The sequence below is a fragment of the Primulina eburnea genome, chromosome 4 (assembly GCF_022965805.1).
Source record: "Primulina eburnea isolate SZY01 chromosome 4, ASM2296580v1, whole genome shotgun sequence".
NCBI classification, from domain to species: domain Eukaryota; kingdom Viridiplantae; phylum Streptophyta; class Magnoliopsida; order Lamiales; family Gesneriaceae; genus Primulina; species Primulina eburnea.
Window position 1 is genome coordinate 34,159,113 of NC_133104.1, and position 21,950 is coordinate 34,181,062.

The 21,950-nt window shown below is 39.1% G+C and overlaps 1 protein-coding gene across 1 annotated transcript; it reads left to right on the forward strand.

The window, feature by feature from the left end:
- Nucleotides 1-19,958: 19,958 nt before the first annotated feature.
- On the forward strand, nt 19,959-20,507 carry LOC140830222 (uncharacterized). The gene has a single exon (XM_073193505.1). The coding sequence runs from the start codon at nt 19,959-19,961 to the stop codon at nt 20,505-20,507; it is 549 nt and encodes a 182-aa protein (XP_073049606.1).
- The last annotated feature ends 1,443 nt before the right edge of the window (nt 20,508-21,950 follow it).

The window sequence follows — 21,950 nt, forward strand, 5'->3', positions numbered from 1 at the left end:
CATTAAGCGCACGCCGTAATAATTAGCGACGGTTTTGTGATAACCGTCGCTCATTAGCAACGGTTAAGGCAAACCCGTCGGTATTTTAAAATCAGCGACGGGTTTATTGTCGTCGCTATGAGCGACGGTTTAATAACATTCCGTCGCTATTTGCGACAATGATTGAAAACTGTCGCAAATTGCAACGGTATGTGAAATGCCGTCGCAATTAGCGACGGTCTAACAATAAACTGTCGCCAATAGCGACGAATAATCTGACAGCCGTCGTACAATGTCTATAAATATCCCCACTTCCGCTCCATTTTCCCCACACGACAACACTTAAATTTTTCGAACATTCTCGTTAAAATTTAGAGTTTGTTTTTTCGTTTCATTTTTTGTTAATTTTTAAGTGTTATTTTTTTTTATAAGAATTTTTAAGTGTTACTTAAATTCCTGAGTATAATTAGTTTTTTCAGGTTCTTTTTTTTTACAAATTTATTACAATTTTATAAAAGTAATTTTTTTTTTATTTTATTTAAAAACTTAGCGACAGATTATATATACCGTCGCCGATCTAGAATTAGCGACGGCTGCAAAACCGTCGCCGATTTAAAATGAGCGACGGCTATTTAACCGTCGCTGATTTAAAATGCGCGACGGTTTTAAACCGTCGCTAATGTTATATGTTTCCACAACAAACAATGCACGCTGCAAATAATGGTATTAATGGCGTACACATGCACACTGCGGATAATAGCATTAACAGCGTGCACATGCGTGCCGCGGATACGCTTTAACTTTCAACGGCTTTCAACTTTGCAGCGTGCAAATGTGCGCCGCGAATATCTTTCCGCGGCGCACATTGCACGCTGCGGAAACACACTTTTCTTGTAGTGTTTATATTTGCACATCTCCTGTTCATATCTAAGGGAGTACGGAAAAACAAACTATTTGTGATGCACTTGTGAAAATAACAAAGTTCACTTTGGAAAAAAAAAGATATTTAAGGTGTGGGGGATCCAAATGAAAGAATGAAATTCTATTCATAGTCTAAAAATAGAGATGTATGGAATTGAAAAAAATCAAATGCAAAATCTGATGTAGACGAATTGATATATCGTTGTACTCATTTCTTTTTACCTATTTCATCTTGTCAAAGGTAAGCCTCACTCCCTCGTAGGGAATCAGCTCTTCCTTATGAGCTAAGAGCTAATCGACCCGAGCATTCATAAAGCAGCTGAATGAATGCAGTGAAGAGGGAGAATTTTGATTTGTGCCTGACAAGTCCTAACGCCTGTGTTGTGGATCCAAAATTAGTGAAAAATAATGTGAGAGAGGGTCGATAGTTAAACCAACATGTTGATTAAAGTCTCACGCAGCTTTGAAAATTGAACTGTTGAAATACACGATTCTCGAACCAACATTGCACATACACATTTAAAATCCATGAAATATTTTAGTGTATAAACTTCTATGTGATGTGAGAAAACTAGAATTATGCATTGATTGATAAAGGATATGCTAGATATTTGGTGAGGCAAATCAGAACAATTAACGCACTGTTGATTTTTGGGATTCGAGGGGATCTGACCGCGAAAAGTTTTTTGAACTAATTTAATATTATATTGTGTTTCGTTCTTGATCATATTATCATTTTTACTTGAATTATTGAAGTCTAACTGATTTTAATAATATTTTATATTGCAATTGAATTCGAGAGAATAATTTAAATAAGAACTAATAATTATTCCATGGATTTACAATTTGCATATATATATGAAATTGAATACACGTTGATAGTCATAGTCCGATAGGTTGAAACCTAGGAGATTCCATAGATCGTGCATGCAATTCACTGTTGATAAATAATTAAAGACATTAATTGTTTCATTGTGTCGAAATTGTATAACATATTTTGCAAAAATGTGTTGATAATTTGGGAAGTTTTGTCAAAGGAAACGAAAAATATTCGAAATTAATTATTTAAAGTAACGGGGGGTAGGTGAACCGAGTGTGATACCCTTGTCCCACATCGAAAAAATCAAAGATTTAAAATGAGTTTATAATGGCTTACAATGGACTTCTATAGCAACTTGGGTTAATCATTTTCGTAAAGCGAGGACGAATACGAAGTAGTTGCTATAGATGCCCATTGTGCAGTCACGCAGGTGCGGGCCCGGGCTCAAGGCGTGACAGAATGGTATCATAGCCGGTCACCAGCATGGAACACCGAGAAATAAGTGCAATGCGGGGCAAAGTGCTACGTGAATGGGAGCCACCTCTTGAACCTGCGGGGTCAAAGTGCTACATGACGGGAGCCAGCTCTTGAACATGTAGGAGCCACCTCTAGATTCTCGGTGCTGGTGGATCGAGGGGTCAGGCCGCAACGAGGATGTCGCGTTCTGAAGGAGGGGTGATTGTGATACCCTTGTCCCACATCGAAAAAATCAAAGATTTAAAATGAGTTTATAATTGCTTACAATGGACTTCTATAGCAACTTGGGTTAATCATTTTCGTAAAGCGAGGACGAATACAAAGTAGTTGCTATAGAGGCCCATTGTGCAGTCACGCAGGTGCGGGTCCGGGCTCGGGGCGTGACACTTTAACGTCCCAGATTTGACGACTGACCTCACTGTAACAAGACGGGTCTTTTCAGTGTGCTTATGTCCTCACTCACATGCACCCTGAGAAACTTCCCAGGAGGTCACCCATCCCTAAATTGCCCCAAGTCAAGCACGCTTAACTTTGGAGTTCTTATGTGATGAGCTACCGAAAAGAAGATGCAACTTTGTGATATGAGTAGTACAAATCAAATCTTTTAAGCCCTCTTCAACTGTACAGTCCATTACATTGAACAGTCTCGGAATCCCTCTCATTCCCGTGTGGCTCGGTTCATTCATGTTCCCTCCACCAAGAAGCCTGCCAGGAGCCGCTCATTGTCCGTGCAACTGATGGCACCGACGATCACCCCCCGCCCTCTTCGGCCTCGGGCCTCACATGCCCACCAGCTTCCGCTTGGTTCGTCCCCGAACCACACCGTACTAAGAGAGGTCGGCTCTGATACCACTTGTAACGTCCCCGATTTGACGACTGTCCTCACTGTACCGAGACGGGTCTTTTCAGCGTGTTTATGTCCTCACTCACACGCACCCTGAGAAACTTCCCAGGAGGTCACCCATCCCTAAATTGCCCCAAGTCAAGCACGCTTAACTTTGGAGTTCTTATGTGATGAGCTACCGAAAGGAAGATGCACCTTCGTGATATGAGTAGTACAAATCAAATCTTTTAAGCCCTCTTCAACTGTACAGTCCATTACATTGAACAGTCTCGGAATCCCTCTCATTCCCGTGTGGGTCGGTTCATTCATGTTCCCTAGAATCCTGCCAGGAGCCGCTCATTGTCCGTGCAACTGATGGCACCGGCGATCACCCCCCGCCCTCTTCGGCCCTGGGCCTCACACCGAGATTCCCATAACTTAACTTCATGTTTGATTTTTAATATTCATTCTACACCGTTTATTTGATATTTGAACATTTAGTTATTTCAATTCTAGTAGTTATTGAATCCTTTCAATATCGTTTGCTAAAAAATACATAACTAGAAATAATATTTGTGTAATACACTCTCGGTGGAACGATATTTGTATTTTATACACTATATTTTAAATTTCATCGTGTACTTGCAATCATTTTGAGCTTGAACATTTCAACAATTTTTACTTGGAATTTATAGTGCAGGAAAAAGTCGATCAGCTTCACACAGAAAGAAGATGTTGATTATAAAAAAGACTTTCTCTTCGGTTTTTTCGAAAGACACTAAGGATTATAATGATTTGGTGGCGTAATTCAATCTTGAGCTTCATCAGATGAATATAAAGATCGTTTTTCTCAATGATGACATTGATGAAACGATTTCTATGGTTCAACCATAAAATTTTTTGTCCAAAGATTTAAATACTATGGTTTTCAAAAATAAATTCATCTATAGACTCAAGTAGACATCTTGATAATGGTATTTCAAACTTCATCAAGTGATCATCTTATGAGGTTTTGAGATGGATTTGGTCGATGATTGTAAATAAATTCATCTATGGACTTAAGCCGAAATCTTGATTATGGTATTTCAAGCTTCATCAAGTAATCATCTCATTAGGTTTTGAGATGGATTTGGTCGATGATTTGTATGTACCATAAGTTTAGTGTGATTAAGCATATTTTTCTGGGTTTTGAGATAAATTTGGTTGATGATTGTGTGTACCATAAGTTTATTGGAAGTAAGAATATTTTTTGATTTTATTGTTGATGACATTCTACTCGCCAGCAGCGATATAAAGTTTTTACATGATACCATGAAACATCCACTACTCGTTTTTCTTTAAAAGTACTAGAATTTTTTTTCGATCCTACGAGATTCGGCCGATACATATATATCTGCTTAAAATATTTTTAAAATAACTTTGAACTATTTTAAAATAAAACATCCAACCATATTTGAAATACAAAGGAAATAGTTCAAAACATAAAATCATCAAACGATGTCAATCCTAATTTAGCAATATCTCAAAATAAATCTAAATCTAACAAGCTCTCGAAAACCACTCAAAAGAATAATAATAGTCGTAAAAATCTTTAACATAAACTTTAAATCATAAATGCGGAAAAACTAGGGCTGGTCCTCGGGTTATGTTCACCTTCATTCCAGTAAGATCAACCATCAAAACCTCCACTTACATCAATATCATGCTCACATGCATCTATCACACTTAGTGAGTCTAATGACTCAGAAAACCATAATCTTGATAACAAATAATATATATACAATCACATACAACAGTGAAAATACTTTTACTGAAAATAGAATTTCACAAACATGCATAAACGTAAACATTTTTCATATCATCATAAACATATTCATTTTCAACATATACATATACGTTTTCCTTTCGTTGAATTTAGATCGTTAATTGTAACTTTCATATTAGCTGAAGGTCGATCAATCTACGTATTACCATAGTATTGGGCGGCGGGGACATCAGCGACACTCTCACCGGTCAACTTTACATCGGCCTTACATATCATCGTATTAGTCACAATTACTTCACTTCCTGCAACATTTCATATTTTCATCACTTTATAAAATTTAAACATGCACAAATCATTTTTCTTTTAAACCAAACATGCAACATATCTTTTAACATTAACGTTCTATCATACAATTCCATAAACATTTAAAATAAAAATTTTAACATATATTACAGCATTTCGGACACTGCCATGACATTTACTATTTTTTAGGTGTAAAATATGACTGTTTTACCCCTAGACATAAAATTTGTCGATTTTGATTTTTTATTACTTTCATCCACTCCAGACCATCCCAAATAATTATTTAAGTTTAAATTAAATTTCTCATATTTTTATTTAGCTTAAATTCTAGGCTTTCTAATTATTTTTTAATTATTAATTTGGGGAGCGTTTGATTCGACCCCCTTTGAACCGCGTTCAAACCCTTTAGCTATTTTAAACCCCTAACTCGAACCCTAAAAAAAAACCCTCGAGCCATCATGCAATTTCTTCGAGCCATGCTCGAGCCACCCTGAGCCAACCTCTTCCCAGACCCTCTATGGACCCTAATGGACCCACTGGACCCCTAGGACTTGACCCTAGCCCGCGCCGAAGGCACCTGCATAAGACAGAAGCTACGGCTGAGATGCCCTACACCTCTAAGACTCTTTGAAACCCAACTAGGACCCTTGCCGTCGAGCCACAACCGAGCCCAGCCTCTCATGAAACACCTCAGGACACTGCAGACCTAGCATGGCCCCTGTCCTCAGCCGCGAGCCCTCCATTATCCTGCTGATCTCTCGGGTAGGCTTGGGAAGAGTCCCATCGTTCATGGGCTCTTCCCTAGCCGTTGAGCTTGAGTCCTAGCATGGCTAGGACTCCTCCACACACCCAAACACGTCCAACCCTAGTCCTGGGTCAAGCCTTGGTCATGCCATGCAAGGTTAACCCTCATAACCGAACCTTTTCCTCAAATCATGCTATAATGGTTCTAGATTGTTCTAGCTTCGTGATGTTTAAAATCGTGCATCCTAGGACCATTAAACTTGTGTAAAGACGTGCCTATATAATCCTTTTTCACGGTAGATCCTTAACGCAAGTATATAACAAATTTTGGGGCAAATTTTCATACCTTATTCATGTATCTATGCATAAAAACGAAATTTCCATAAAAAAAATCATGTTTTTTATGAAAACAATAAATAAACACATATTAGGGTGTGATAGATGAGAAAAGAAAGAATTATGGCGTGCCTTTGTGTATTTTACGCACGACAAATTCGTTGAGATGCGAAGAACCACGACAAACGACCTTGGCTGGACTTTCCCTTGAAAAATATTGTGTGTGCAGAGTTTTTTGAGGGGAGGAAGAGTCCTTGTGTGATTTTGGTGGGGAGGGGGGCGGAGGGTATGTGTAAAATGAAAAGAATGGGGTAGTGTTTAGGCTTTTATTTTAGTAAATGCATGGGTGTGCAATCTAGGGCCCATTAGTATACTATAATAGGCCCATTGAGTCCATTAGTGTATTTATAAAATATTTCCTTTAGAAAAGTTCGTCAAAATATTAGCCTAGTTGTCAAAAAGTTCATATTTTCGTTGAAAGTGGAATACCGTTAAAAATTACATATCGGCGTATAAATCACCTCTAGACCCCTTATTTTCAAAAAAATCATAAGGCATCAACCTTATTTTAAATAAATAAAAAAATTATTTAATAAAAATATTTTCCATTTTTTCAGCCTTTGGTCTCCATTCCTCGATCACATCTCGAATAACCTTTAAAAATACGGTTTTATGCATTCAAGTAGAAAACTACTTTTTAAATGTGTAAGCATGTCCACCATATTTAATTTATGCAATTAAAATAATTTAATTAAAATACCTAAGAAATTTAATATCATGCATGCATGTGGTTCACATGGACCTTCAAATTTTCGGGACGTTACATACCAAGAGATTTATAGATAGACCTTTGAGATGAAAGATATTGGTGATGTATCCTTTGTACTGGTATCCAGATACATCGATATCACTCTCGAGGTATTCTTGGATTATCACATAAATGCTATATTAAGAAACTTCTCAAGCGATATGGGATGTAAGACTGTAAACCAACAGATACCCATGTCTCTTGATAGATCGGTTCGGGCACCTTTGAAGGTGCTTCAAACACAATATTCTCAATGAGATGCAATAGCTCGTGTTCTAAGAATGTAAACACCGATGAATTAGATCGAGTTTGGTTTTAAACAAATCGGAAAAATACTCGAAATAATCTTTCGTTAAGAAAGCTAATCAGTTTAAAGCTTTTAACTTGTGTAAATTGAATAACTGATATAAGGGGATCAGTTCTTGCATATATCAGTTCAGCTATGGTGAGAATTGAACTGATAAATGCTCGAACTGATCAAATTAGTTTAAAAAACAATAGTTAAACAGTTAATAACACAAGATATGTTTATGAATGTTCGGAGACTTCAACTGCTCCTACATAACCCCTTCTACCATCTCGTGTAGGTTCCACTAGAAGACTTTGTTTTATACAAAATTTGTACAAACCCACTAAGTTTAGGACTCAACCTACTGCCTAACTAACTATTAGTCTAGACTGAAGGCAGCATCTTCCAGCCAATACTTGTATAACGTCTATGTTTCAAAGACTACATACACAAGTTTTACGTGTTTGTGCAAGACTCACTCAACTAGTCAATAAGCTCAAATCTTTGTGTATGTGAGTGATTGAGTATGAGAACTGAACTATGAATACAACACGAATTTGTTCTCACACAGTAAGAATTTTGCTTCTATACTAAGTAGTTGACATTCCCTTTTTCTCTTTTGATCTCCACACATTTCTTGTTCATTTTTTGGTCTTCATCTTCTACTTATAGGTGCGAATTTCGATCGTACAGTGCGACTCAATTATTGTATCCGTTTCATTTTGAATCTGTTCCTCGATATTTGTCTTGTTCTTTCTGACAGTCATTCTACAACATTTTGGCTTTAAGAACTACTGAAACATCTATTATTGTCCTTTGACTGGAAAAAACTTTTCCTCAGTGCACACAGCTGGACTATATTTATTAAGCTTGTCGTGTTCTGCAAAGTGATTGATTCCTAACTGATGTTCTGAAGTGGTCAGGTTAACTGATCTTGAACTGGTTCGGTGAAATTAGTTGACTCGTCAGCTGAACTGATTTCGCTGCTTTAGTTGAATTGGTCAACTGGACTCTTCATCAGTTGAGCTCTTCATCAGCTGACCGGGCTTTTGAAGGTCTTCTGCTGAACTGCCTATCAGCTGGACAGTCAGTTGAACTGGTCTTTTGATATTTCAGTTGAACTGGTTCAGTTTAGGTGATCGGTTGGAGCTTTTACTTTGCGTCTCGATAGCTTCAGTTTTGGATCGGTAACTGATCAGTTCCAGTTTTTACGCACTTAGATAAAATTATTAGAAACAAAATATCAAGTTTTGTTAACTTCAAAATCAAGATTGGGAACGTGAAATGTTCCAACAATCTCCCTCTTTTTTATGATCACAAAACTTGATCAATTAACGCAATTTAAAATTTTAAAATTTAACTGGTACAAACCCACTCAGCTTATGACTTACCCTACTGTCTAACTGAACTCCTAGTCTAGACTGAAGGCAGCATCTTCCAGCCAACACTTGTTTAATGTCTATGTGTCAAAGACTGCATACACAAGTTTTAAGTCTTTGTGCAAGATTCACTCAGCTAGTCAATAAGCTCAACTCTCTGTATATGTGAGTGATTTGTATGTGTGCGTGTGTGAGAACTTAACTATGAATACAGTACGAAGGTTTTCTCACACACACAGAATTTTGCTTTTATACTAAGCAGTTGGCATGCCTTTTTTTATTTTGATCTTCACACACTTTTTGTTCATTTTTGGGTCTTCACTGATCTTCATCTTCTATTCATAGATGCGAATCTAGATCGTACACTGAGACTCAATTATTGTATCTGTTGCATTTTGAATCCGTTCCTCGATATTGCCTTGTGCTTTCTTTTGGAACATTTTGTCTTTAAGCACTACTGCAACTGTAGAGCCCAAATTCAGTACACGTAAAACCCATGCTTTTATTAAATTGTTAAATCATTTATTTAATTTTAAAATGAGTTTAGCGATGCATGATTTAGGAAATTGTATTATTTTAAATTATTTATGTTTATGTGATGCACGTTAAAATGTTTCTTGAGTTTCATCTTTCAGACGATTATTCAATGAGGGATCGAGGAAAAGAGACCGATGACGATTTGTTCGCAATTTTAAAATGTAATTTTTATTTTAAGTTAGGATTACGGTATTTTAATTGATTTATTTAGCTTTTAGCATTTTTAAAACTTATTTTAATTATTAGGTGATTTTAAGATTTAAAACTTTTAAAGATTTTCAATTGTGTATTTTCATTTTAGTGGGTTAGCATTTTAACTAGCATTTTAAGTATCAATTTAATTAGCATTTTAATTGGGTAATTAAGAAATTTTATCCCCCTAATATAAAATACTCAAACACACGCATACCCACACATTTTCACACACCATATACGCTACACACACACACACACACAATTCCTTACACTCCTATTTTAGATTTTTATTGGAGAAAAATAGGGTTCTAAGAACTTCAGCAGCCGCCCCTCTCCTCTCTGATTTTCCCAGCGATTTCGTTGGCTTTTCTTCAAGAAAATCGCACCACGTTCGTTCCAGATCGTCTCTCGCATCCTTCCCGCTTCGGTGTCATCGTTTCGGTAACTTTAAATATCAAAAGGCATGTATATTATTTTGTTTATGCATCGATCTCGTCATAGCATTTGTTTTTATGTTTATTATGTGTAAAAATCCATGTATGTTGTTAAAAGTTTGAGCAAAAACTTGTTGGATCGGTTTTGAAACGCTTTTGGATTTAAAAAATCAAAATTTGCGGTAATTATTTTAATTACTGTGACTTTTCGGTCGATTTTTTGGAAACACATTCAACATATAAAACGTATAAATTTTTTATACCTTCGATTTGACAGAAAATTCAAAATATTTGGATAAGAAATGAGTGAGTTACGATCGTTTTTGTGGGACTGATCAAACTGCGTTTTCTTGAAAAATGCGTTCTTGATGTGTTCTTGAAGTTTAATTGTTGCAGGCTTCGTTGGGGTTTGATGGGTGTTCGATGCTGCGTTTAAGTATGTTGAGTATGATGTTGGGATGGTTTTTTGTGTGTCGGTTCGCATCGATAGGCATTTGTTTGCATTAGAAATCGTAGGATGCGTTTTGGTGTCAAATGTCGTGTTCAAGGATTGGGTTACGTTGTTTGTGATGCGTAGTTTTGTTGGGGCGTTTGTTTGATTTTAATAAGTGTCATAGCATCCTAGGATGTGTCTCGAGGCATTGGTTCACGGTCCTTATGATCGAGTGAGTAAGATTAAGTCACAAGTGCAGGGAATTCCGTTAGTTCACAATTCCAGCACCTACATGGACCCGAAGCCGGACCCTTACACGGGTTCGTGTCCTTTTTCCTTCGAAATGTGAATTTTCAGCAACTATCCGGACCCACCCTTACACGGGGTCAGTGTACTCCTTTAAAAAAAATAAAATAAAATAAAATTTATTTTTTTTAGGAATTGTTTTGGAGTTTGATGTAATGATTTAGTACGCTGATTAAACGAGATCAATTCCCGAGAGATTTAGAACGTCATAAGGAAATTTGTCATTTTGGGCGTGAGCATGTAACGTACCGTACTTATTACTACTAAAATTTGCGGAAGAATTAAAAATTTTCTTAAATAAAAAACGTGTGCATTCAAAATTCGATAAAATAAACTGTACGTCTCAACAAAGATCTAAAATAGAGTTTGACAAAAGTCTTTGAACATTTTCATAAAAACTTAAAAACATGGCGGTCCTAGGGTTTAGCCTCCCGCTCAGTCCAAGCCTGCTCCTTGGTCCCCACCTCCTGTCTCCTCATATACATCATCACCTGCATCGATCAAGTCTAATGAGTCTAAAGACTCAACACGTATAAACTGGAAGTAACAAGTACTACATAATAAGATCACATGCAACTTTAAAATAGGACATACATACTTTAAACTTGAACTTGCAAGATAAAACTTGAACATACATACATACAAACTTAGACGTGCCATAAACTTTTCTTAAACATGCTTGCATACTTGAACATACTTAAACATACATAGTTTCATCATTTTGCGTAGAGATATGTTTCAATGCAAGTGACCTATAACATAATTCGTCTGATCAGATTAAACCACAGTACTGGGATGACAGGGATGTATCCACTGCCACATACATGAGATCCTCGTTCATAATTTAACGTGCTGATTGGTCCACGTTCATAATTTAACGCTTTCCAATCTCGATCTAAACCCGTTCATAATTTAACGAGCGGATTGGTCCCCGTTCATAATTTAACGCTTTCCAATTCTAAACATAATTTGGTCATAAGACATTTAGCATACCTCAAAAACTTAAAATATTTTCTTGCATGTCAACATACTTAGTTGGCGTTGAGGGATTCGTAGGACTTCGATTGGGGCCGTTACTACACATACTAACTGAATTTAAAATACTTATCTTGCATTGCTCAGATGTAGATACACATGCTCACCACCCAACTCCATAAATAACTTAAGACGTTCTAAAACACTCGAGAATTGACCTCATTTAAATCATTGTACTAAACAATCACATGAAATCCCAAAGCAAACAATTAAGTTTTCCCAAAACATGAAGTAGACGGACCTCGGGTCTGGGTCCGTGTGTGTGCGCAAAGAAAGTACCAATAAAAGGAAGGGACACGGACCCTGTGCCGAGGTCCGGCTCCGGGTCTGTGTAAACTCGATAAAGTTTGTCGTGCAGAAGGGGAAAGGCACGGACCCCGTGCATGGGTCCGTTTAGGCTCGGTAAAAATACACTTCGAAGGATATAAAGGCACGGACCCCATGTAAGGGTCCGTGAGAGGGTCCGATTACCTGCGCAAATCGGAAACTCACGAAAATTTAATACATACGATGCTTATAATTCTAGACTCGATTGTACGGACCATGAACCGACACCCCGAGACCCATCTTAGCATGCCATAACATCGAACCAAATTCGCACAAACACCCAAAGCAACGACGTCCACCCTACGACACATACAATTAAAAAACGTGGCAATTGACACCAACTCGTTTCCTACGACTTCTAATGCATTCGAGTGACTATCGACACTAAACGACATATCAAATAACATCCCAACATCTTACTAAGCATACATAGATGCAGCAACGATCACCAGTCGATCTCCAACGAAGCCTGCAACCATAAAATCTCAAGAACACATCAATACATAATTTTCTGAAAACTTAGTTTGAGCAATCCAACGAAAAACGTCATAACTCACTCAATTTTTATCCAAATATTTCGAATTTACTGTAAAATCAAAGGTATCAAAAAATTTTACAATTTTGTTGTTGAAAGTTTACTCAGAATCACGACCTAAAAGTCGCAGTATTTAAAATGACAGTAAAAACGAGTTTTTAGATCTAAAAACTATTTCAAAACTGATCCAAACCAATTTCCGCTCAAAAGACGAACGTCACACATAAAATTTTACGCGTAAAAATAACACGACATATAATATGACGAGATCGATGCAGAAATAACAGAATATACGTGCTTTTGATGATAAACTTTACCGAAACGGCGATACCGATGGGAGAACGGAGCGAGGCTTGATCCGAGACGAACGTGGCTCTAAAATCTTGAAATAAACTCAATGAAATATTGCTGGAAATTATACAGAGGGGTCGGCGGCTGCACTAGGGAAGGAGACCCTAGGTTTTCTATCCTCTCAAAATTAAAAAATCTGAAAATAGAGTGTGTGTATGTGTGTGTGTAGAAATGTGTGTGAGTGTGTATCTCGGTGTGTGTTTGTGTGTGTGTGTGTGATTAGCTAAATTAGGGGATTAAAATATTATTTAATTAAATAATTAGTCACCCATTAAAATTTAATCAAACACTAACTTAACAATTCCCCTAATTGAAGTAGAATACACACTAAATTTTCAAAATTTACTAATTAGCACAATAAATTACCAAAAATGCTAACTTTAAAAGTTTTAAACTCTTAATCACTAAATACATAAATAAGGCTTTAAAATACTAACAACTTAATAAATTAGTTAAAATGCCCCAACCTGAAATTAAAATAAAATATCACATGATAAAAATTGCCAAACTCGTCACCGGTCTCTAATCCTCGATCCCGCCTCGAATAATCGCCTGAAATATGGCGCTTGAAAAGCATTTTATCGTGCATCACGTAGACATTAAAATAATGCAATTTAAATAAATCATGCATCACTAACATCCCTTTAAACTTAAATAAAATATTTAATAATTTAAATAATGCATAAGTTATACGTGTACTGAATTTGGTCACTACAATTCCTCCCCCACTTATAAAAATTTCGTCCTCGAAATTAGATCTTACCGAACAACTCTGGGTAGCAAAGTCTCATATCTGTCTCTGACTCCCAAGTGGCCTCTTCCACTGATTGGTTTAGCCACCGGACTTTGACTAGCTTAGTCACCTTGTTCCGTAGTCTACGCTTCTGTCTGTCTAGGATTTAGACGGGTCTTTTCTCATATGACAGATCTAGAGCAAGTTACAACAGCTCATAACTCAACACATGCGAAGGATTAGCTAGATATTTCCTCAGCATTGAGACGTGGAACACATTGTGTACCCCGGCCAGATTTGGCGGAAAGGCAACGCGATAAGCTAGTGTCCTAACTCTGTCCAAAATCTCGAACGACCCAATAAACCTCGGACTAAGCTTGCCTCTCTTCCCGAATCTCATGACACCTTTCATAGGTGTTATCTTGACAAAAACGTGATCACCTACGACAAACTCGAGGTCTCTTCTCCTCTTATCGGCATAGCTCTTTTGGCGACTCTGGCGGTCTTCATTCTGTCTCGAATCTTGACCACCGCATTTGCAGTCTGCTGAACTATCTCCGGACCAAGTTCTGCTCTTTCACCAATCTCATCCCAATGAACTGGTGATCTGCACTTCCTTCCGTAAAACGCCTCGTAGGGAGCCATACCTATAGATGCTTGGAAACTGTGTTATAGGTAAAATCCACTAGAGGTATATTTGATTCCCAAGTCCCTTGGAAATCGATCATACATGCCCGTAATAAATCCTCCAAAATCTGAATCACTTGCTCAGACTGGCCATCTGTCTGCGGGTGAAAAGCTGTCCTGAAAAGCAATATCTTCCCCATGGCTGCATGTAAGCTCTTCCAAAAGGACGATGTAAACTTCGGGTCCCTGTCGGACACAATAGAAACTGAGATTCCATGCAACCGAACTATCTCCTTGATAAAGAGCTCCGAATACTACGTCACGGAGAAAGTCATCTTCACTGTTAAGAAATGTACTGACTTAGTGAGTCGATCCACTATAACCCAAATGGAATTGGATCCTCTGACTGACCTTGGTAAACCAACCACAAAGTCCATTATAACATTCTCCCATTTCCACTCTGGGATGGGGAGTGGCTTAATCAATCCTGCTGGCCTCTGATGCTCTGCCTTCACCTGCTGACAAGCGAGGCATTCAGACACAAATCTGCGGATGTCTCTCTTCATCCCTGGCCACCAATACAAAATCTGTAGGTCCTTGTACATCTTGGTACCTCTTGAGTGAATAGAATACGGAGATGCGTGTGCCTCTGTCAGAATATCCTCTCTGATCGAATCAACACTAGGCACCCACATTCTACCTCTGTTTCTCACAATACCATCTGACACTGTGTAGAGTACACTACCCTTGGCTTCATCCTTCAGCCTCCACTTCTACAACTGCTCATCTGAAGGCTGACCTGACGAATACGGTCAAGAAAGGATGATTGGACTGTCAGATTAGACAGCCTCGGAGCTCTGCCCTTGCGATAAACTTCTAAATCAAACCTCAAATCTCAGACTGAAGAGGTTTCTGCACTGACAACTGTGCTACAACTGCCACTTTCCTGCTCAAGGCGTCTGTGACAACATTAGCCTTTCCCGGATGGTACCTAATCTCGCAGTCGTAGTCTTTCACCAACTCTAACCACCGTCTCTGTCTCATGTTCAGTTCCTTCTGCGTGAAGAAATACTTGAAACTCTTGTGATCGGTAAATATCTGACACTTCTCGCCATACAAGTAGTGTCTCCAAATCTTCAACGCAAAGACGACAACGGCTAGCTCAAGATCATGAGTCGAGTAGTTCTTCTCATGCACCTTCAACTGCCTGGAAGAATAAGCTATAACCCGACCCTACTGCATCAACACTGCGCCTAACCCAAGCTTAGACGTATCGGTGTATAGCAAAAAATCACCTTGCCCTGTTGGCATGGCTAACACTTGTGCTAAAATAAGAGCTTGCTTCAAGGTATCGAAGCTATTCTGGCACTCGTCACTCCACACAAACTTAGCATTCTTCTTGGTCAGTGAAGTGAGTACTGCTATGGACGAAAATCCCTGAATAACCTTACGGTAGTAACTGGATAAACCCAGAAAATTGCGGATTTCTGATGCATTCTTTGGTTCAACCCAATCTCTAACTGCTGCCACCTTGGCTGGATCCACTTCAATCCCGCTGCTAGATATAATATGACCCAAAAATGCTACCTTCTCCAACCAAAACTCACACTTACTGAATTTTGTAAATAACTTGTGACTCTGCAAGGTCTGCAAAACTGTTTTCAAGTGTTGACTGTGCTCCTCATGCCTCTTCGAGTAAATGAGAATGTCGTCAATAAATACTATGACGAACTGATCAAGGCAAGGTTGAAATGCTCGGTTCATGAGGTCCATGAAAATTGCTGAGGCATTCTTCAGTCTGAACGGCATCACTAAGAACTCGTAATGTCCATACCTGGTCCTGAAGGCTGTCTTGAGAACATCTGCATCTTTCACCTTCAACTGGTGATACCCCGATCGAAGATCTATCTTTGAGAACATCGTGGCTCCCTGCAGCTGATCAAACAAGTCTTCAATACTAAGAAGTGGGTACTTGTTCTTTATCGTTACCTTGTTCAACTCTCGGTAATCAATGCACAGCCTCATACTCCCATCCTTCTTTTTCACAAAGAGCACTAGTGCGCCCCACGGTGAGAAACTAGGGCGAATGAATTCCTTGTCTATAAGCTCCTGAATCTGCTATTTGAGCTCTAACATTTTAGCTGGAGCTAACTCGTATGGTGCCTTAGAGATTGGCACAGTGCCTGGCATAAGATCGATTTCAAACTCCTCTTCTCTCTCTGGTGGAAGACCTGTGACGTCGTCAGGAAAAACTTCTGGGAAGTCTCTGACTACTGGCACCTCTGATAGTGACGGAGTGGGTACGTCAGGAGTTGAAATGATGCTGGCCAAGAAAGCCTGACACCCCTTGGAAATGAGTCTCTGCGCCTGCATGCAAGAAATCATGCGAGGGAAACTTCTCCATCTGGCGGGTTCAAGCAGGAACTGCTCCAAGCCCACTGGTCTAACCAAAACTGATCTCTTCTGAAAATCGATCTACACTATGTTCCTCGTCAGCCAGTCCATTCCCAGAATGATATCAAACTCTGGCATTGGTAAGACGATCAAGTCGGCATACACTAGGTGGCTGTGCAATTCCAGATCGATGTCCCTGACCACACTAGTAGCTGATAATTCTTCCCCTGATGGGACTGTCACTGAGTAATTCACGTCGAGACCAATTGTCTTTATATTCAAGTGACTAGCGAACGTCTCTGATATGAAAGAATGGGTGGCTCCGGAGTCTATCAGGGCCTGAGTGGCTATTCTCTTAATGAAAATATTTCTTTAGGGACGTTAGTACAACACAAACTTATATCCCAGAATTTCGAACTTTTAACCTCAAGCATAGTAGAAATTAGCATTCCAAGTCACTCAAAAGTATTACTAGCACCATAATGATCCCAAATAAAATTCCACATGCAAGGAAAAATAATACTGAGCTTAGGTAGAAAAGTTTACTTGTCAGTAAAGTCGTGTCTGGGTTCGTCTACTGTGCATGCATGGCGAACACTCTGCCCTGTGTTGGCTGCTTCCACTGTGGGCACTCTTTTAGCATGTGGTCAGTAGCTTCACATTTAAAACACTTGCCTGACCCATATAGGCACTGCCCCGGATGCTGGCGGTTGCACTTAGGGCATACCGGGAAAACAACTGGCCTCTGTGGCGCCCTTTGCTGCTGAATTGGACCCTTGCCCTTTGGCGGTCCCTGATAAGGCTGCTTCCCCGGCGGCCCCTGATACGGTTTCTTAAACTGGGGTCTTTGATGCTGCTGCTGAGGTGCCTGGTAGGGCCTCTTGCCCTGCCTGTCCAACTCGATATCTCGCTGATCCTGCTCTGCCGCCAATGCTCTAGATACGGCGAAAGTTCTATAATTTTGTTGTTGAAAGTTTCCAAAAAGTTCTACAATTTTGTTCTACAACTCGATATCAAAAAGTTTTACAATTTTGTTGTTGAAAGTTTTCCCAGAATCACGACCGAAAAGTCGCAGTATTTAAAAAGACAGTAAAAACGAGTTTTCAGATCTAAAAACTATTTCAAAACTGATCCAAACCAATTTCCGCTCAAACAACGAACGTCATAGATAAAATTTTATGCATAAAAATAACACGACACATAATATTACAAGATCGATGCAGAAATAACAGAGTATACGAGCCTTTTGATGATAAACTTTACCGAAACGGAGATACCGATGCGGGAACGGAGCGAGGCTTGATCTAGGACGAACGTGGCGCTAAAATCTTGAAATACACTCAACGAAATATTGCTGGAAATTATACAGAGGGGTGGGCGGCTGCACTAAGGAAGGAGACCCTAGGTTTTCTCTCCTCTCAAAATTTAAAAATCTGAAAATATAGTGTATGTGTGTGTAGAAACGTGTGTGAGTGTATATCTCGGTCTCTGTGTGTGTGTGTGTGTGTGTGATTAGCTAAATTAGGGGATTAAAATATTGCTTAATTAAATAATTATTCACCCATTATAATTTAATCAAACACTAACTTAACAATTCCCCTAATTGAAGTAGAATACGCTCTAAATTTACAAAATTTACTAATTAGCACAATAAAATAACAAAAATGCTAACTTTAAAAGTTTTAAACTCTTAATCACTAAATACATAAATAAGGCTTTAAAATACTAACAACTTAATAAATTAGTTAAAATACATCAACCTCAACTTAAAATAAAATACCACATGATAAAAATTGTCAAACTCGTCACCGGTGCCTAATCCTCGATCCCGCCTCGAATAATTGCCTGAAATATGACACTTGAAAAACATTTTATCGTGCATCACGTAAACATTAAAATAATGCAATTTAAATAAATAATGCATCACTAACATCCCTTTAAACTTAAATAAAATATTTAATAATTTTAATAAAGCATTGGTTATAAGTGACTGAATTTGGGCACTACAGAGCATGAATAATACGTCTCTAAGTTATGAAAGGTAAGTGTTTGAACTCATGTTAGTATGTGCAGCAGTGACCCCAAGCGAGATCCAACGAATTCCTCAACGCCAAGCAAGTATATTCGACGTGCAAAAGAAAATATTTTTATGTTTTTGAGATATGCTAAATTTCTTGTGACAAAATTTTGAACGGGTTTGGAAGTCGGTGAACGTGCCGAGGACCTCTCAACCCGGTAAAGCATGACCAGGTTTAGATCAGGATTGGAAAACGGTAAAGCATGACCAGGGACCAATGCACCCGGTAAAGCATGACCGGGGATCACATGTATGTGGAAGTGGATTTTCCCTGTCAACCCAGTACTGTGGTTTAGTCTGATCAGACACATTTATGTATGGGTCACTTGCTTTGAAACATATCTCTACGCAAAATGATGTTATTTATTCTCAAGTATATATGATGCTAGTATGTTTAATAAAAGTTTTATGATGATGTCACGTCTATGTTTATGCTACTATGTTCAAGTTTCCAGCATGTTTATGCTATTTCGTTCAACTTTCAAGTATGTACGCGATATTTTAAAGATCCATGTGGCTTTATTACGTATTACTTGTTATTTCCAGTATATACATGTTGAGTTATTAGACTCACTAGATTTGATCGATGTTGTTAAGGATGACTTTGAGGAGACGAGGGGTGGGGATCAATGAGCCGGCTTGGACTGAGCATGAGGCTAAACCCGAGGACAGCCCATGTTTTTAAGAAATTATTCAATGTTTCAAATACTCTGATTTCACGTTATTGTTTACGATATGTAAACAAGCGTTTTTAGCAAACTTTATTTGTGATCTTTTCGTTGCAAATATTTTGAATGATCAATTTATTGTTATCGCAATTTGAAGGTTTCTATTTAATTAAGAAAATTTTTATTTTTCCACAAATTTTAAAGTAGTTTAAAAGTACAGTACTTTACAGTTGGTATCAGAGCGGTGTTCTTATAAAAGGTTATGCCTACTACCAGTTGCGAGAAGCTCACGAAGTCACACCTCAAGTCTGTTAGCTTTAAGGTTTTAAATTATTTTATGTAGTAAGCATCAAGTCACAATTTTAGCATGTGCATGTTTGATTTCAAATTACGTGCATCTTATGATATTAGTATTATGTTCATGCATATTGGGTTTACGTGTTGAGAAAATTTCGGAACAGTATGCATGTCGTGGAGCAAGGGATGAGGATAGAGAACCTCAAGATGGGGAGAGGGACACTCCTCCTCGTCCACCCCCAGATATGCGGGCTCAGATGCTTGCAGGGATGACTCAGTTATTCGCACAGTTTGCGGGAAACCAGACTGCAGTAGACACAGAGGCAAGGCCCAGACCGGAGGCAGTCTATGAGAGGTTTAAGAGGATGGATCCGAATGAGTTCTCGGGGACTACTGACTCGATGATAGCTGAAGTATGGATTAAGTCCATCGATGTAATCTTTGCGTTTATGGAGCTGCAGGATGCAGACAGGGTCAGATGCGGCACCTTTTTACTGACAGGAGACGCTAGATTGTGCTGGGAGAGCGCTTCTATATTGGTGAATTTGCATACCCTTTCTTGGGATGGCTTCAAGGAAGTCTTCTACTCCAAGTACTTCACTGAGGAAGTACGCTCCAGATTGACTAGGGAGTTCATGACGCTGCAACAGGGAGACAACAGCGTTGCAGAGTTTGTGAGGAAGTTCGAGAGAGGGTGTCACTTTGTGCCCCTGATTGCTAATGATGCCCGAGAGAAGTTGAGGCATTTTATTTGTTGTTTGCGGTCGATATTTCGCCGCGATGTGAGAGTTGCTGGTCCCACTACTTATGTTGTTGTCGTGTTGAGATCCTTGGTGGCAGAACAGGACCAGAGAGAGATCGAGGGTGACAGGCAGGGCAATGGGCCCTATCAGGCACCTCATCAGCAGCAGTAACAACGACCTCAGTTTAAGAGGACTTTCCTAGGACAGCAGGGGAAGAGACCATTTCAGGTACCGCCGAAAGTCAAGGTTCCTATTCCTCAACATAAGGCTCCTCAGAGGCCCAGTGAGTACCCAGTGTGCCCAAAGTGCAACCATTAGCATCCGGGACAATGTTTATTTGGATCGGGCAAATGCTTCAAATCCGGAGCCAGCAATGATATGCTGAAAGACTGTCCACAGTGGAGGCAGCCGACTCAGGGGAGATTGTTTGCCATGCAGGCAGAGGAGGCGAACCCAGACACAACCATTTTGACTGGTAACTAATTTGATTCAGCACTGCATTATTCTTGCTATGCATGTTTTGAATTTTATTTGGGATTATTAGTGTGCTAGTTAATATTTTGGTGACTTGGGTTATTAATTTCTACTATGCTTGAGGTTAAGATTAGAATTTTGTGATATAAGTTTGTGCGTTGTGATAACGTCTCTCAGGAAATATTTTTATAAAGAGAGTAGCCACGAAGGCCTTGATAGAATCAGGGGCCACTCACTCTTTTATTTCGGAGACTTTCGCTAATCACCTGGACGTCAAGTCTATTGGACTCGAAGTGAGCTATTCAGTGACAGTCCCATCAGGGGAAGAGCTATCAGCTACTAGCGTTGTCAGAGACATCGATCTTGAACTGCAGGGCCACCTAGTGTATGTCGATCTGATCGTTTGCTGATGCCAGAATTTTATATCATCTTGGGAATGGACTGGCTGACGAAGAACAGAGTTCTCATTGATTTCCAGAAGAGGTCGGTGTTGGTAAGACCTTTGGGCATGGAGCAGTTTCTCTTTGAGCCAGATAGATGGAGAAGTTTTCCTCGCATGATCTCGTGCATACAGGCGCAAAAGCTTATTCATAAGGATTGTCAGGCTTTCTTGGCCAGCATTGTTTCAGCGTCTGACGTACCCACTCCGTCTATATCTTATGTACCAGTAGTTAAATATTTTCTTGACATCTTTCCAGATGAAGTCACAGGCCTTCCACCAGAAAGAGATGTGGAATTTTCCATTGACCTTGTGCCAGGCACCGTGCCAATCTAAAAGACACCGTACCGGTTAGCTCCATGTGAGATGTTAGAACTCAAACAACAGATTCAGGAGCTCCTAGATAAAGAGTTCATCCACCCTAGTTTCTCACCATGGGGCACACCAGTACTCTTCTTAAAGAAAAAGGATGGGAGCATGAGGTTGTGTATCGATTACCGAGAATTTAACAAGGTAACGATCAAGAACAAATATCCACTTCCAAGGATCGAGGAATTGTCCGATCAGTTGCAGGGAGCTACAGTGTTCTCTAAGATAGATCTGCGATCAGGGTATCATCAGCTGAAGGTAAAAGACGCATATGTTCATAAAACATCTTTCAGGACCAGATATGGGCACTTCGAGTTCTTAGTGATGTCGTT